Source organism: Amphibalanus amphitrite, unplaced genomic scaffold, assembly GCF_019059575.1.
Source record: "Amphibalanus amphitrite isolate SeventyFive unplaced genomic scaffold, NRLGWU_Aamphi_draft 000575F_arrow, whole genome shotgun sequence".
Lineage (NCBI taxonomy): Eukaryota > Metazoa > Arthropoda > Thecostraca > Balanomorpha > Balanidae > Amphibalanus > Amphibalanus amphitrite.
The window spans coordinates 196,576-214,058 of NW_024882069.1; the positions used below are offsets into that span (position 1 = coordinate 196,576).

General features: G+C 47.8%; 3 protein-coding genes across 10 annotated transcripts in view; 1 reads left to right on the plus strand and 2 right to left on the minus strand.

Annotated features, from left to right (window-relative positions):
* Positions 1-1,092: 1,092 nt before the first annotated feature.
* On the minus strand, positions 1,093-3,772 carry LOC122394143 (probable ATP-dependent RNA helicase DDX52). Of its 2 annotated transcripts, none has more exons than XM_043390785.1 (2): positions 3,390-3,772; positions 1,093-3,038 (listed from the first exon to the last, which is right to left on the minus strand). In XM_043390785.1, the coding sequence occupies exon 2, from the start codon at positions 3,013-3,015 to the stop codon at positions 1,147-1,149; it is 1,869 nt and encodes a 622-aa protein (XP_043246720.1). In that variant the 5' UTR covers positions 3,016-3,038; positions 3,390-3,772; the 3' UTR covers positions 1,093-1,146. The 2 variants fall into 2 exon arrangements, with proteins under 2 accessions (XP_043246720.1, XP_043246721.1); XM_043390786.1 differs by having other exon boundaries at positions 3,334-3,554.
* Positions 3,762-8,089, plus strand: LOC122394145 (45 kDa calcium-binding protein-like). 3 transcript variants are annotated; one of them, XM_043390790.1, is made up of 7 exons: positions 3,762-3,931; positions 4,302-4,611; positions 4,956-5,095; positions 5,339-5,425; positions 5,642-5,785; positions 6,145-6,323; positions 6,751-8,089. In XM_043390790.1, the coding sequence occupies exons 2-7, from the start codon at positions 4,364-4,366 to the stop codon at positions 6,928-6,930; spliced, it is 978 nt and encodes a 325-aa protein (XP_043246725.1). In that variant the 5' UTR covers positions 3,762-3,931; positions 4,302-4,363; the 3' UTR covers positions 6,931-8,089. The 3 variants fall into 3 exon arrangements, with proteins under 3 accessions (XP_043246725.1, XP_043246723.1, XP_043246724.1); XM_043390788.1 differs by having other exon boundaries at positions 3,762-3,911; XM_043390789.1 differs by having other exon boundaries at positions 3,780-3,881.
* Positions 8,090-8,442: 353 nt separating this feature from the next.
* The window catches only part of LOC122394146 (YEATS domain-containing protein 4-like), a 32,029-nt gene continuing 22,988 nt past the window's right edge, over positions 8,443-17,483 (minus strand). For 2 of the 5 annotated variants that reach the window (XM_043390794.1, XM_043390793.1), the window contains 5 exons: positions 10,431-10,499; positions 10,162-10,274; positions 9,792-9,960; positions 9,275-9,467; positions 8,443-8,824 (listed from right to left, as the gene is read on the minus strand). In XM_043390794.1, coding sequence (XP_043246729.1) covers positions 8,670-8,824; positions 9,275-9,467; positions 9,792-9,960; positions 10,162-10,274; positions 10,431-10,475 — 675 coding nt within the window. In that variant the 5' untranslated portion in view covers positions 10,476-10,499 and the 3' untranslated portion in view covers positions 8,443-8,669. Of the gene's footprint in view, positions 8,825-9,274; positions 9,468-9,791; positions 9,961-10,161; positions 10,275-10,430; positions 10,500-12,115; positions 12,341-17,483 lie in introns of those variants that run through there. The other 3 variants (XM_043390796.1, XM_043390795.1, XM_043390792.1) reach the window with 3 other exon arrangements.

A 17,483-nucleotide genomic window follows, 5' to 3' on the forward strand; every position in this document is an offset into this window, starting at 1 on the left:
CAAGGCACACATCCTCAACGCAAGACACCTTTTTCGGAGGGGTGTTCACGGGCACCGCACACTGCTGCGTGCGCTGTGTGCGGTGCGTCCAGCAGGCGTGGGGGTAGGGGATGGGTAGGCGGTTCTGACGTCACGGCTGCGTGCGGTGGACGGTCCGCTGTGGCCAGTCCCGACCGGCCACAGCGATCGCTGTGTGCGGTGACGGAAGGCTGACGTAGGGACGCAGTGGGCGGAGCTTGGAGGCTGTGTGCGGTCCGACCGCACACAGGGCCCGTGAACAGCCCTCAATAGAATATCTTTGCCTAGGGTGATCGTTGGGCTGTAAAAGCTCCTGATTTATGCTCGTCTCAGCCCAAGCTACGGAACTGCTATTCCAGTTCAAAACCCATGTTAAAAAGTGAACTATTTCCTTTAAGAACTCGGCAATAGACGGCAATAGACGGCAATAGACGGAATAGAACTCGGCAATAGACGGCTGATACAATTGTCGTTCTTGTGACGTCATTAAAAACTAAAAGCGCCGGTCCGTCAGTCTTGCTTTAGGAATCATTACCTATCTGTAAGTCTGTAAGAATCTTGAAATTACCAGCATATAGGGCCTGGCACATAGGCGGCGGAACTGGGGGGGGGGGGGGACACCGGGGCACCATGCCCAGAGTTCATAGACACGATGCCCTCCCTTGATATTGCCATAGATGTTAGCCTTGTTGTTAGCCTCCCTTGATGTTAGCCCTACGGGCGTTGCATGGAAAGAGGGGGACCAAAAGTCGGCAGTGCCCCCCCTTAATGAAGGTGCTCCGCCGCTACTGGCCTGGCAAGTTGCAATTGCCTTGATCCATGTAATGGAACAATAGCCACCAGGCAAACTGAGCCATGATAAATATCCAAAGACTCTAGCCAGTTCATAATAGTGTACCTTCTTATACTTCTCTTCTCGAAGGCGAAAACCAAGGCGAAAACTATATATACAGCGAAAACCATATTCCCATCATCCGGCCTTCTCTGCAGCGATCCTCAGCCATCAATCAAATCGCGAGAGTTGTATTTTACGAGGGTATCTACCACAGGTAGCTACAGACCTACAGACACAGGTGATTCAAGTACATGTATTGTATGAAAAGACGATGCACCGGACACTGAACAGCCCTAGTCAGTTACCTTCGCCGTCTTGTTTGCTTTCAATCTATTACCCTTCTTCGATTTCCCCGAACACTTTCCATCAGCAGACATGCTTCCACTGCCAGCCACTTTTGCCTTCCCTTTCTTTCCTATCTTGCTCTTTTTCATTCCGACCTTCACGCTTCCCTTGAGCTTCTTTCCCTTTTTCTTCTGCTTGACTGTCACAACACCGCCTCCCTGGCCTCCATTTTCAGTAGAGGAGGGCTTCTGCTTGTCCTGTGCTTTCTTCAGCGCCTTGATGCGAGCTATCCTGTCGCGATCATACTTGGGCGTGGTATCGATGGTCTCACGTCGAATCGGGTGAACAGCTAGCTCGCGGCGGTCCTTCTTGCTCTTGCGCGGCACCTGCAACAGGTAGTCGGGCACCTCGCAGCCAGAATTTTTCACCAGGTGCGCGATCTGACGCATGTTTGGCACGTCTTTGGTGGTGAAAAACGACACAGCCTTGCCGGGCCGGCCGGCGCGACCTGTGCGGCCAATCCGGTGGATGTAGCTAGTGGTGCTCGGCGGCATGTCGTAGTTGATCACAAGGTTGACGCCCTTGAAGTCGATACCGCGGCCCATCAGCTCCGTGCAGATGAGCACCCACACGCGGCCGGCGCGGAACGCCTTGACCACGTTGTCTCTCTGCAGCTGCGTCCGGTCTGCGTGAATCACATCCACCATCACACCGTCGTAGATCAGCTCGCGGAACAGCTCCTTCGCCCGCTCCTTGGTCTGCACGAAGATGATGCACGGAGTTGTCAGTCCCTTCTGCATGATGTTGCGGAAGGCGTACAGCTTGCCCGACTCGCTGCCGACGAACACCAGCTCCTGCTCCACGACGTCGCTGGCGGTGTTCTTTTGGCCGACAGACACGGTGACGACGTTGTCCAGGTTCAGGCGACACCACTGGTCCACATCGTGGGCGAATGTGGCTGAGAAGAGCGCTCGCCGCACCTGGGCCGAGTCGCACGCCGAGTAGATGCGCCCCAGCTGCTCCCGGAAGCCACGCTCGCCCGCTTCGAACAGCTTGTCCGACTCGTCGACGACCAGCCACTCGACGGTGCGGAGACTGACCAGCGGAGGCTCGGCGTCAAGCAGGTAGATCAGACGGTTCGGCGTGCTTACCAGCAGATCGTACTTCTGCGAGACGGGCCGCGGCGTGCCGTCGGCGGCGCGCTTCGCCTTGTCCAGACAGCGCACGCGCAGACCGGTGCCGGTGGCCAGTCGCGAGGCCTCCAGGGCGATCTGTCTGGCCAGCTCTCGGCTGGGCGCCAGGATGAGAGCGCGGCAGCCGGCGTTCCTCGGCTCGCGGAGGTGCTGCAGTACCGGCACCAGGTAGGCGGCCGTCTTTCCGCTGCCGGTCGGCGCGCAGGCGAGCAGCTCGCGACGCTCCAGCATCACGGGCACCGCCTGCATCTGCACGGGCGTCGGCTCGAAGTAGCCAGCCGCCCGCAGGTTGTCCACAATCTGTGTCCGCACACCCAGTCGACCGCTGAGCTCGTCAAAAGTGGCCGCCGGCGCTGGCACGTCAGAGCCCTGCACGTGCAGTCGGTGCTGCTTCCGTACCTGTTCTGTGGCAGTTAGTGGGTCAACCACTGATGGAGGCTGCTTTCCAGCCTTTGCAGCTTTTCTGCTCTGCTTGACAGTGCAATCTTGCTCTTCATCTTCATCCAATGATGTAGATAGCTTTCGCTTTTTACTGCTCTCCTCCTGTGTGGCTTCTATGGTGCTTCCAGGTGACAGCAGTAGTTTACTGGGCACTCCATCTGAGCTTTTGCTATACCCTTGGCGAACTTTACCTCCAAAGCGGACACCTCGAGTCAGCTTCCAGAAGATGTCATTTGTATCCATGCTTTTAAAAAAGATTATGTAACCTGGAATAAAGGTTTACAGGGTAAATGTGTAGAAAAAGGCTGATTCACTTTTCAAATATACAATTTGCATATTTAAACCTTATTTCACATCATAAATCGAATTGTGCACCAACCATCTGTTGCAGTTTGCAACCCTTCTAAACATAACTAAGCACACAGATGGAGTGACATCTCCTGAGTAAAAACAACGTCATTGCAACACTGCCATTGTGAAAAATATTTGCTACCTGATGACAAACTTCAAAAATAATAAAATATTCAGGTCTAACCTAACCTTAAAGCCCATCCCCGGTACCTGTTTATTCTGCAAGTTGCAACATACAAGGCATTGCAGCGCCACATTTTACATACCGTAAATCCTATAGAAGTTTCAGATATTGTGGTACAACATGATTTTTCTTATTGATTCTACTCAATGACACATTACTTCAAACTGCAGTCCTGCAAATGGCCTTGCACTCTTGCAGACCAGACACGCGTGTTTGGTGCGCAGTGGATGTAAGAAGCGCGCTATTTTTGTATACAGTGTATACATTAAGTATTCATCCCAATATAAAAGTTAAATTATTTACGAACTATGGATTTTATATTTTCTGAGTGGTATTCAATAATATTAAAGTAACCTATGAAGGATTATGAAAGACAACTAATGTTATATCTTCTTAGCTTTAGCTCTTGATTAGCTAGCTTGATCGACGCCCTACAGACGATAACGACGCAACTGCTTTTTGCGCTCTCTCACTCTAGAAGCTGAAGCTTGCTTTCACCTTTTTATTTTTATCCAGTGTTTTTATACACCTTGTTTTTATCCAAGAGTCAAGCCAATCAAGCAAGAACTGAGAAGTAAGCCAGCAAAGATCAAGAATCATCAAGGTCAAAATTCTTGAGAATAAGTAAATAAAGTTAAAAGTTCTCCACCTACGTACTGTGGAATCAAAGTTTTAGATTACGAGGTCAAAGACCAAGACCAAAGTGATATCGAACAATACAATGAATAGATTTCTCATTTCTGTATACCGTGATCGAATAAAAGTATACTTAGTAGTCATCGATATTTAAAAAAGGAGCTTATCTCAATCTGTAATGTGTGTTGTAGGCTTGTAGGCACGGAGTAAAACCAGTATGAGTTGATCAGGGTGTAGCGTCTGTAGCGAGGAAGACAACTGAAAAGTCTAGAAATGCTCCCTTGTGTTTTTAATTCTCCTTATCTCAATGTCCAACTAACTAAAGTAAGGCAAGGTATAATGATTTTTATTTTTCCAGGTTTGAATTCAGCACTCAACAGTAGTCATCTCGTCAAGTGTTCAAGACTTTCAGAAGAAGCCATGAAAACATGCATAAACATGCCAATAAGGAGCAGCAGGAATAAAATCATTTTAACCTTATACTTGGTATTTGCTGTGTACCTCATATATGTCATAATTTTCTTGGCTTCAATGCTTTTCCGATCAGCAAGTGATGTGAAAACTAAAATAAGAGCCCTGCCAAAGTACATGAGTGATGCTGAAATTGACAAGATACGTGTGTTAGAAGTTGGGACTTTACAGCAGCAGCTCCAGCAGGCTTTTGGCAAGTAAGTACATCGATTTGTACCTATTCAGCAGTTGTGCATGAATACCATGATTTGGGCTAATTAGAGTTATGGGATTCAGCAAATAGGTCTGAGTGTTTTTTTTTTACAATTTATCTGATTTCCTTTTTACTTTTCATGTTGAAGGTGCTTAGAATTACTGGAAAATAACAAAATTAGCATAAATATTAGACAGCAGTACCTTACTGAGAACCTACTGGGAATGGTATATAAAACTAGCAAGGTATGTGAAATAATCTGGTACCAATTAGTCTGCAATGTTTCATGGCAATTTGGCATTTGCAGTCAATCATGTGACCTGAAGGTATTTCCATTTCCATGATCAGGGCAGATGACAACAAGAATGGCTACCTTGACAAAGATGAACTGTCAGAATGGATTCAGATGAAGGTGTCAGAACACATCACAGTTGGGGTCAAAACCAACTTCAAAGTATTCCTCCTTCTGGACAAAAGCCCAAAGGATGGTGAGTGCTTGTCATTCAGCTATACATTGATAGTTAATCGATTCAGTGAGTTAATCAATAATTTTGTGCATAATTGAACTGGTCAAAGAGCTCCTTTTAGCCTTGAACAATGGAATGGATGGAGCTTTGCGAACAGATTTGTTAGTTCTCCACTGTGTAGTTAGTCTTTCAGGTAGATTTATGAAAGTGCGGTGTTCTAGAAACCCTAATGATCTTGACCTTGGTACCCATTGTTTTACTCAGGCTGGATTAGCATGGAGGAATACGACGCTCTTTTCCTGTCATCCCGAGGCGCCAAAACAGAGGAGGATCTCAGCCGCTCTGACAGAGGTAATTAGAAACGTACAAAAAAACCCGGATGCAAGGAATTCGGACAACAGAATGCAAGGGGATTGCGAAAATTGTTTCTACCGCACCTAACATTTATTTGTTAATACATCTTAATGACATCCACGGCGCTGCATTAATTCATTGTTCTGTTTGCCCCGTAGCTTCTGCTGCCATTTCCTCTCTGGCCTCACTCGCCTCCCCTTTATCCGCGTTCAGAGCAGCTGATGAGCGAGCGGGCCGAGTTTCTGGAGCTGGGCAACGAGGAGAAGCTGACGATTGACGAGCTTCTGACGTTCCGCCACCCGGAGTCGAGTCACGCCCACCTGCTGGCGCGGGTCACCGAGCTCATCGACACACTCGGTGAGAGCGGGTGAGAGGGATGGATGGGATAGTGAGGGGTGAGAGGGATGGGTGGGACGGACGGAGAGGTAACAAATTAGAGACAGGTCGGTGATTGGCGAATGGGATGGGGTGGGAGGGATACGCTAGGCAGTATGAGTGAATGTGAATATGTGAAGTAATCCAGTCGAGGTGTTTCCGTATAAGCAGTCTATATTAAGTGAACCGATCACATTTTTTTTTTTTTTTTAGCGCACGATGGAACAAAAAGGAAGACGGCGGAACGTTACGCAAGCTTTTGTTCCGTTACCATTTTTTGAATATGACGCAAACCCAAGTCGATTGAACTCTTCTCCCTCTCTTTCCCTCTCTCCGGACAGACGAGGACGGTGACGGAGCGCTGTCGGTCTCGGAGCTCGGACAGCTCTCCGACCCCGCCTACCGTCCGTCAGAGGAGGAGGCGGCCAACTTCCCCGTCAGCTCGGAGACGGAGATGCGCGCACTGCACGCCCGGCTCGACACCAACGGGGACCAGAAACTGGACCAGCACGAGCTGCTGGTGAGACGCCGGGGGATGGCAGTTTGTGTGTTGATGATTGAGGGGGGGGGGGGCGCGTCAACAGCGTGGGGATTTCCTGTAGCTGTTAGGAGGTCAACGGGAGTGATTGTTTGCTGAGCATTTTCGATACCTCTGTTTTTAGCACGGGGTTCGTCCCGTGGTGGTCATTCAAGTGTGTCAAAATGTTTCTTGTGGTGGGAAAGATGGGGTTTCCCAATACCCAGCATGCAAAGAATGCTAGCTAATCGTTATCGATCCCACTATGGTTACTTAGAAATGTCTCAAATGTGTGTCACTGCCGGCCGAGATATTTCAAAGAAATGTCCTATCGTCCCGCCGGGAGGGAGAAGCTCCGATCTAATACTGTGCTCTTTCCTCACTCGATGGACCACCACCGCAACAGCTGACTCCCACTCCCCTGGCTCAGGTGTTCGCCGACCCCCGTCACGTGGAGCATGCGTCTCGGGACGCGGCGCGCCTCATACGTCTGGCTGACGCGGACGGGGACGGCCAGTTGGCGCTGACCGAACTACAGATGCACCCCGACCAGTTCCGCATGATCGTGGACGCCCGGCACAGGTTTCACCAGCCGGGCGACCGCCGGTAGGCCGGCCGATTAGCACCGACAGACGGAGGGGCAGATGGATGACAGATGGTTGGCAGATGGATGACAGATGAGGGACAGATGGGTGAGGGTGACAGATGGCGGGGAAAGATTGTGACAGAAGTTGATGGGGTGACGGACGCTGATAGGCAAAACGACGCTAATTGCTCATGGACGTTGCCTGACTGAGGAGAGGACCAACAAGGTTTTTTTACGCAGGCCAATTGTGTCAGGTTTGTTCAATATTTATATATTAGGATGAAAATGTCTTCCAAGTTTCAGGTATGAATGTATTCTTATTATTACTGATGCGTAGGAGTTGGCGAGGTATGGACGCAGTCGGGGATTTTGGCTGAGCGTTACCGTGGCCAGGTGCAATTTTTGTTTTTCGAACAAATCGGTTGTTTAGATAAGGTGATGACATGTTAAAGGTATTTAATTAAGACGTTACGCTGGTGTTACGGTACTGTACTTTCAGCTGAGTTAGTTTAAAGTTACGATAAATTATTTGTCACCCAAACTTCGCTTCATACTGCATAATAACGTTGATCGGAACCATTTGCAAGGACTTGGCGATTAATCTACTTAATTCGTTGTTGCTAATTATTTACCTATCATGTTAGAATATTGCGAAACATGAATCAAAACAGTCCTACCTGCGATCGTTGACATTCAGGCCCCACTTACGCTAGTGCCTGATGATACTGCAACAGGAATGAGAGTAGTGCAGTAATTTTATAGATATTTAAAACTTGTGAACTGAACGTTGTGAAATAAGATGGCGTTTTATATCCCACATCTTCCAATATAATGTGCTGTAAATCATCGAACAATACGTGTTACCAGCAATCGTTGTTTTTGTTTCACGATGCTTGCCGTGTTGCCTCATTTGAAGGGTCTGTTTGCCTAATACTTGTGTTGTATCGCAGATGATACATATTTTACCATTCCTGGTTGTCCGTCCACGTCTTACCTGACGCAGTGTACACTGTACAGTGTAAACTTATTGAGCAATATTTTAACAATGTGTACATAATATATCCTTATCGAGGATCGCGGTTCATCGTTTGATGAACAAAAGTAGGCGAGTATGCCTTTTTGTGGTTATTTTTATAAATGCAGTGATACGTGGCTTTCAATCAAATACATTCAGGTTGTTTAACTCTGTGTTATGAAAGGCTTGGATTCAATCATAAGAAGATGCCTAAACATGCATGGGAGGTATGGTGCCCAAAGAGATAAATATGTCAACCTCCGCTTAGCGTGAGGAAGTTCCGCCTGCTCAGAATCTATGTACGCGTTCGCATGTAACCTTACCTATCTACAAGGCATGGATAAATATGTAGTGTGGAGTGTGGACCGTGTTTCGCAAAATGCTTACGTCGCGTACAATAGTCACAGTGCGACGACGGAGAAGAGATCGTGTCACAATCCCGACAATGCTTGGACTGTCTCCATGCAGCGTATAGGTGGGTAAAACAACCTCACCGCCTATCATGACCAAGATCACAGAGCCAAAAATAAGTGGTATATTACAAAAAAATGAATATATACAAATGACATGATGAGCAGGTGAGACAGTCAAGATAGCGGCACCGTGTTACACGGCCCCAAACATCTGCTACCCTCTCTTACCCTTCCCCCCCCCCCCCCCCCACCTCCCAGAAAGTCAATTGGAATACTTTCTCTGGAGAAGGTTGCAGGGTAAGTGGATGCTGAATAGAACACAAGTATCACCACTATCAGTGCATCGCCTGTGACTTCTCAATCTCCGACCGGAATCTCGCGATCGTCTCTTTGGCCAGCTTTAGCTTGTCCCTGAGGTCGTCAATCTCTCGTTTTACTTTGTCTCGAGCAGAGGTGATGGCTGCCTCGGTCTTCTGCCGCTTCTCCTCAACTGGAAAACGGAGAGAGGGCACGTCACGAGGCGCACGCACCAGACGGCGACGAAGGTTCACACAAAGCCGTTCAGAGCAGGCAAGGCTATGAGGAGGGGTTCAGAGACGGTGATGAGATAGCTATGACAGGCACAAAAAGCAGGCGTTTATTTCTTAGTGGCTTCTCTTTTGTTTTGTGGCACCATTATCGGACTGTCTCCGTGTGCTTGCCTCTCTCATTTCGCAGTCGGTCCATCCCATGCACGAACCACTCCCACTCGCACTGTGTCCCTAATACTCAGTTTGTCTCGAATTTGTACCCCATCCCCGAATTGCGTACCACTCACGCTTCACAGTCTGTCTCGTGTTTGTACCACTCACAGTCTGTCCCGTGTTTGTACGGTCCGAGGGTGATCTGTCTCGTGTTTGTTGTACCACTCAGTCTGTCCCGTGTCTGTACCATGACTCACAGTCTGTCTCGTGTTTGTACGGGCCGAGGGTGATCTGCCGAGTGGACGTCAGCAGCTGCTGCATCATCAGCGACGGCTCCTGGAAGATCATCTCGTCGTAGTACTCACAGACCAGCGTCTTCAGCGGACCCATGACGACGGGCGCAGGGGCGCCGCTCGAGGGGAACAGCTTCAGCACGTGGTACAACGTCACCTGCCCGGGGGGGGGGGGGCGGTGTCAGCCTCCAGTCAGTCCCCATGCCATGAGCGGCGGACATATTATAAATGAGGACTGTTTGTAATAAGAAAAAAAAAATATTCAACATTTTCTTCAACTTTCAATCAAAGCCAGAACTGTAGATTAAACACCCAAGCCAACGATAAAGTTGGTAAAGCTTGATGTAGCGCAACTCGCGGACGATAACATGACAGGGTCAGGACGCCTTATGACAGGACGATAAATTACGGTCAGCTGAGTTACCGTATACATCTATTGTTGAAGAGTTACCGAGTGTTATAAAGAGCAGCATACACTCACCGGCCGCTCATTAGGGTCCTCGAAGTAGATTTTGATGACGACCTCGAACTCCCCCCAGCCGGTCTCTGTGACCTCGTACGGCGGTTTGGAGACCACCCGGGTGGCATTAGGGTAGCTGTCGTGCAGCTTGAACTGCACCTTCTTCACGTACACAGACATGTCTTCGTTGCTGCAGTAGATGTGTGTCGTGTCAGTATGTAAATAGGCTGATGACAAAAAAAAAAATAGGTACTGAGTAAGGGATACGCAGTTGTACTTTAAATGATAGCTTATTGCATTCACTCACCACGAAAGATTGCTACCATGAAACTTCACCCCCTAAAAAGCAAAACTAAGATCATATCAGTACCAGTTTTGTAATGCAACATACTTGTACGGTTTGGCGTAAACGGTCCACTGGTGCGTGTGGCCATCCTCCTCCCGCTTCTTTCCAAAGGGTCGAGCCAGGTTGCCATATACGATCGGCTTCACCACGGTCACTCCCTGACAAACAGAGCAAGAGATGCATCAGCATAGTACCTATCTTGCTGCAGTTTGCAGTTACGCATGGCAAGATACGTAACAATTGAGTTACATTTCGGTAAAAAATACATTTTGGTGACTAAGAAGCACATAGTCCATCTCCAACTTCCATCATACCTTCATTCTTCCACTTCCTTCTACAGAATCTTGTGATTCAGACATGTCTGAAGCTTACCACACCACTATCTGAAAAGAAAACAATAATTATAACATGGTGTGTGAGGCATATGTTGTTGTCGTTTATAACAAACAAACAGGTAGCCGGTAGGTACCGCATGGATACATAAGCCATATTCTGATAATTAGGAATGGTTTGCAAGTAGGTAGCTACCTGTACTCTGTAGTAGTTGGCAAGAAAAATAATAATGATAATCTAATGCACAAAAAGGGTAGTCGTAAAGCAGGCATCACTTGTTTTTGCAACCAAGGAGAAGCACTATACCAGAGTGGAAACCATCCATATACTACGCCGGACGCCCGTGAGACCCTCTTGCGCCGAAATTCAGCGCAAGCGATTTTGCGCTAAAAAGTCTGCATGATTTGCGCCAAAAATTGGGTGCCTATTTGTGCCAAAAATAAGCCACTTTTATATAAAGCCCATGTGCACATCTACCGATAGGCTATACAACCAGACAGAGCGTTCCGGGGCCTTGGACGCTCTCCCATGTTTGAGCGTCCGAGTAAGTGTTTTATTTCCACGGAAACCCAATACCTCAATACGCTTAGAGCACTGTAGCGTCGTGCCGTGAATCAAGGCCGGAGTCGTAAGTTCCGGGGCCACAAAAATCGGCGGAGCGGTGTGTTCGAGGCTGGCGGGAGCCAGCGAGGGCCGGACACCGGAGCAGCAGTCAGCACTGCTCCGGCACATCAGCCTCTTCTCGGCACAAGGTGTAGAGCGCCGCGAGGCACTGCCGGCACGCCGCGGAGTGGAGACAGCCGATTCGGTGCACGTACTGGAGCGAGCGGCCCCAGTGGCCCGCCCTCATCTGGTGCACCGAAACGGCGTCATCTCGGTCCTCTCCGGGGATAGGGAGCGGCGTCTGGGCGACGTGCTCCCGAGGATAAATAGTGACTCAGACCAGTTGTCACGCCATTGATGCGAGAACGCACAGTGAACACTGAACAGCCGGTCGCAAGCGAGCGTTTGAGGGCAGGGCGGCCGCTTGTTCATTGTTGTTGTTCGTCCCTCCGTCTCCGCGAAAATGAAAGCGACGTCTGCTTTATGAATTGACAACCTACACAAAAAAGGTACAGCAGCCCAATGCAGAAATCTGGTCTCCTGGTCCTGTGTTAATTATTTCAAATTGATATGGAAATATTTAGTAAAACCCAAAAAAGGTCTGCCATTAAATTAACCCAGCAGAAAAGTGGTGGAATAGGTAAGCACCTAAGTACCAAGTATTGAAGCAAGAAACCATTTGTTGTTTGTTTTGTTGGGTTAGGTCCTTTCGGTCGACAAGACCATTGCAGAGCCGGAAGGATGATAGGAATTAGGGGGAAACATTGGTCTGGGCAGGCACCCTAGTGAGTCGCCGGGGCTGAGCCCGTCCAGAGGACAGGCCACCCAGCCCCAAGGCATTCACTGCACCCGGCTACGGGGTGCGCTCCCCCAGGAGCATGAGCAGCGGTGCCGCTCCAAGGGAGCAGCCCGCATGAGATAAAGTTGCCTGTCCAGCCCGGAGAGAGATTGCGGCGTGGAGGAGAAGGATTTCAGTATCCTGAGGATAGAAGCATGGAAAGGTGTAAGAAACCAGCATTACCTACCTATTTATTGCATTTATTATGCAAAGATAGATACCTACCGTTCAAAATCAAGAATGAAATGCTGTTATGGCCTCTAAGTAGGTATATACGACCTTGCTCTGAATGGCCTGAAGATCTCTGTAGGGGCCTTGGCAACTAGTGTAAATAATAAATATCAAATATTGTCCTATATTATGTTTTAGGGCAAGGTTTTACGGCATTTCCTATACCTATCATTGGGCATATATTGATATAGGCGCATAGGCGCTAAAATAGAATTGTCTGAAACGCGCCATTTCACTAAAAGAATGAGTAGAAATATTGTGGTTATTTATACGTCACAAATTCTGAGCAATCAGTTCATGCTTCACCGCGTCCCATGCGCGTCCCCACCAATACGGTTCTAAAGCCGGAAGTTATGTGTAAAATCCTTTGGCTATTTTGAGTAAAAGAAAAAGCCTATTCAACTATTTTGCTTAGATTTTATTTCGAAGGCTTTTGGTCGGTGAGTGCGCACGCCATCTGTCCCATCTGTCCACTGTAGAAATGACGTCATTTTCTTAGGTACCCTCGCAGGGAAGATTTTTATTAGATGCATCCTTGAACTAAGGGTCACATGTGTTAAGTGTTTGTTGTTTGTATGTGTGCGCGAGGTATGCGTAAAACAATACCGCCAATGCCGTGGTATGCGATTTATTATTGGATTTATTCATAGAAATTAGAGAGTATGTTGTGCGCTCGTACTGATGTGTTATCTTCTGTTTCAGTTCAAGTTACGTGCCTTGACAATAAGTTGCCATTGACATTCCAACGCTCATTAGATCAGTTGAATGATTCTTTAGTCGAATGCCAGGCGATTGACAAATTGAAATTGTCTTGAATTTCATACCTATCTAGAAATAAAGAGATTTATAAATTCATTCCCATGTTGGTCTGATTCGTTCGTTCATTCATTAACTCGTTTGCTCACTTTGTGTTTGTACTCGCTTTGTTACGCCGTACAGTAGCACAACAGCATAGCATAGCTTAAATAAGCAAAATACCTCAGGGAAGAATAATTCAAATTACTTTTTGGATTTTTATGTCGATTTTTCCCATTTCCCATTTCGATTTTTCCCATTTTTCCACGTGGCGCGAGTCGAGGCCATTGAAGTTGAGAATCGGTATATTTGGTGGATTCAAGGGCATGTGTTACTGAAGACTCAAGGTGCTCTTCGTTACGAAGCCGCGCTCGCGCTCTATATCAAGGTCACACAAGAAGGAAGTGACTCCCTGGTTGACTCTTTTGCTAGGAAAACGGTGGTTTGGAGCTGCTGCTGCTGCATGGATGCATGGATCTCACCTGCTGCATGACCGCCTCTGCATGATCACCTGCAAATCTGGACTACCCGCTGGCTCAACCTCTTGGCAGTACTGATTGTCTATCCTTTCCCGCCCAGAACAACCATCCCCATCCCGACTGAATGTGAAACGGCTTTCTCACCCTGAACTGGTCTACTTGTCTTGTCCCCACAGCCTGCCTCTTGTGTTGGTGTCTTGCTTTCTGTGCTGCTTGCGCGCTACTGGTTGTCCGGTCGGTCCACCTTACCAGCTGTGCACGCATCTCAATAAGCACGGTGGACCATGGCCAGGGGCAAGAAAACAGGAGCTGGGAGAGGGAGATCTGCTAGCGTCAGTATACTCACCAGTAGGGATGTCACAGACTCACAGCAGGCAGGCACGCAAACCTGTATAACATGTTCCAAAGATGTCGGAGACACTGCGATCGGCTGTGATAAATGTGAACATTGGGTACACAGCACCGAAATGTGTTCTGGCCTGCCCCAGCATATGCTGGATGCAATTGCTAAGTATGATGGTGCCGGTATTAGCTTTATCTGCACAAACTGTCGGCTTGACAGGGGGAAATCTCCATCTAGCAGTCAGGTGCCAGCAAATGAGGTTATAGCCCAACTGTTCCAGCAGATCAAAGGTATTTGCTGCACAGTAAAGGACCTTGTTGACCAAGTTAAGACCCTGACAGCATCAGTGTCGGCTCAAGCCTCCACTCCCTCAACCAGACCTCATCCTGAACCACCAAGACTGCAACAGCCTGCTGCCGACTACAGGTCCATTGTTCATGAGGAAATGAAAGAGATGAGAGAGCGTGAAAAGCGCAAACAGTCTGTCATAATCAAGGGCCTCCATGCCGATTCCACAGCTGATCTAGCCTCAAAGTTCGAACAGTTGACTGATCAGGTTATGGGCACGAAAGTTGGGCTGACTGACATCTCATCCATCCCTGGCCACCCACATATCTATCGTGCAAAGATCATGAATAGTGAGAATCGAAAGCTTGTGTTAGACAAGGCAAAAGCTTTGCGAAACACTGACTACTCCTCAGTCTATATATCTAGAGACTTGACCTATGCACAGAGATCAGAACTGCTTGCCCGTCGCAGGGCCCGTCAACAAGAACAGGCGCAGGCCCTTGGACTGCCCTCAGCCCAGTCTAACACCGGACAAGACGCACGGACTGCCCCCTCTGTGGGTGCACCACCCCCTGCCTCCCAGGGAAACTAAAACGGAACCAAGACTGTAAGACTAAATCTGCCACCGACACCACCAATGTTCTTAGTATTATGCACACAAACATCAATGGTCTGGCACCCAAATTTAACATGCTCGTAGATTTGCATGCCAAACTCAAATGGGATATTATGTGTATTACTGAGACTCATCTACTGCCCAGTATTTCTAGTTCTATTGTTGATATACCTGGCTACACTCTCTTACGTCATGATGTTTGTGGGCATGTGCAAAAGCATGGTGTGTGCTGCTACATCCAAAACAGATTGAGTATCGACCATATAATCCAACCCTTACCTAACCTCCTTTCCTTTCGCCTGAGTTCACTCAATACATTCGTGCTTGTTGTGTATAGACCGCCTTCCAACTCACCAGATTCAAATGACCGTTTAAACCAGTTCATACTTCACTTTTGCTGTGGAAAAGAAGTGATTGTCCTAGGTGACTTCAACCTTCCTGGTATTGATTGGCCAATCCAAGTGTCCCATTGTCCCCCACTAGAAAGGATGTTCCTTGACACATTCCTATCCTTAGGTCTCCATCAATGGATCTCTGAGCCAACATATCCCAGATCTGGAAATATCCTTGACTTGATCTTTACCTCGGAGGCAGATCGAATAGGATCTCTCGATATCATGGCCCCACTGCCTGGATGTGACCACTGTGCTATTTCATTTGATTACATATTTGATGCTTCACCATCACTTAACTCAGTTCCTGGACATATCATCCCTCAGAGAGCCTGGCACAGGGGTAAGTACCAAGCAGCAAATCGTATGCTCAGTAACATTGACTGGGACCTAGAGTTAGCTTTTCTAGACTCGGATCAGTCCTTTAAGCGATTCGCCGAGATACTCAATGATGTGTGCACAGAATGCATTCCACTTAAGCCACCTAGTGAAGGTAGGCCTCCCTGGTCAACCAATCCTCCCACCAGCCTAATCAAACGAAGGCATGCTGCATGGTCCCGTTATAAATCGGTAAGGCATCAGCTTGGTCGTCACTCTGGTGAGGCTCGTTCTATGTATGCCAGTTTTGCCAGTCTAAATCAGCAGTGTCGTAAGTTTGCCGTTCAGGCCCAAGCTAAGTATGAAGAGGATCTGATCTCGAAGTCTAAGGAAAACCCCAAGCTTTTCCATTCATACATCCGCAAGAAGAAGGTGAGCCGCCCCTCAGTGGGTCCATTGAGACTTCCTTCAGGACAACTTACTGATGATCCTGGTCGTATGTCTGAACTATTTGCTGACTCATTTTCCTCTGTCTACACCAGAGCAATCCCAGGAAACCCTGCTCCTCACCAGCGATTCCTTGGGGAACTTCATAACATCAGTATTACCCAGAATGATGTTCTCAAAGTACTTCTAGATCTAGATGGCAACTCTGCCATGGGGCCTGATAACATCCACCCACTCTTACTTAAGAACTGTGCCACTCACTTAGCTTATCCCCTTGCAGTTATTTTTAACAGATCACTCCAGGAGGGTTCCTTACCTTCTGACTGGAAAACATCCTTGGTTGTTCCCATCTTTAAGAAGGGTCAAAGATATGAAGCACTTAACTACCGACCTATAAGTCTAACATCCGTTTCTTCGAAGAGAATGGAACGCTTGCTGTGTGATTCTCTTACATCTTACCTAGAATCCAACCAACTCCTGAATCCCCACCAGTTTGGTTTCAGAGCAGGTAGGACCACTATGGACCAGCTGCTCCTAGTGTATGATACAGTATCTAAACAGATTGATATCGGGGCTGTCAGTGATGTCATACTGTTCGATTTCAGCAAGGCATTTGATGTGGTGGTACACGACCTGTTGATTGACAAACTACAAAGCATTGGAATTCAGGGAAATGTCCTAAAGTGGATCAGATCATTCCTGACAGGTAGAACCATGAGAGTGTGTGTCAAAGGGTACAAAAGTCAACCTAAAGTGGTACTTAGCGGAGTCCCGCAAGGATCGGTACTCGGTCCTCTCCTTTTTCTGATTTATGTTAACACTATTGCATCCTCACTAAAAAGCAGTTATAAGATATTTGCCGACGATCTCAAGATTTATACTTGTGTCAAACACAGTAATAGGCCCGTCTTAAACCCTCTGCCTGACGCGGCCGTGCAGAATGACATAGATATTCTTCATGCTACCGCGTTGTCGTGGGGCCTCAACATGAATGTTAAAAAATGTGCCGTACTCCGTTTCTCAAGACACTGTGCCAACCTAACCCAGCCCTCCTACTACTTGGATGGAAATCTGATCCCAGTGGTTAACAGGGCCACTGACTTGGGTGTAATAATTGACACTAGCATGAGATTTCATGATCACATACAATCTACCGTCCACAAAGCGGGAGGGCTGGCGCAGAGTTTCCTGAAATCTACAGTGTGTCGCACCCCAAATTTCATGATATTTCTGTTCACAACACACATACGTCCAATTTTAGAATATTGTTCATGTGTATGGAACACTGGATACGCGATGGATCTTCGTTCACTAGAGCGTATTCAACGGCAGTGGACGAAGCACATCGACGGTATGGAGGGCCTTACGTATGGCGAACGACTAAAAAGTTTGAAACTGTACTCGGTACAAGGCAGGCTGTTACGAGCAGACTTGATCCAGTATTGGAAAATTTTCAATGGTTATTCTTGTATCTCACCCGCTGATCTTTTCCTACGCCCATCCCTTGCTAGAACTAGAGGCCATTGCCACAAAGTGTTTCCCCCTGTCACAGCAACCGACACGCGAAAACGATTTTTCTCCATTCGATGTATTTCACTCTGGAACTCGTTGCCATATGATGTTGTGTGCGCACCAGATGTTACCAGTTTCAAACGCTTGCTTGACACATGTATAACAGACACTA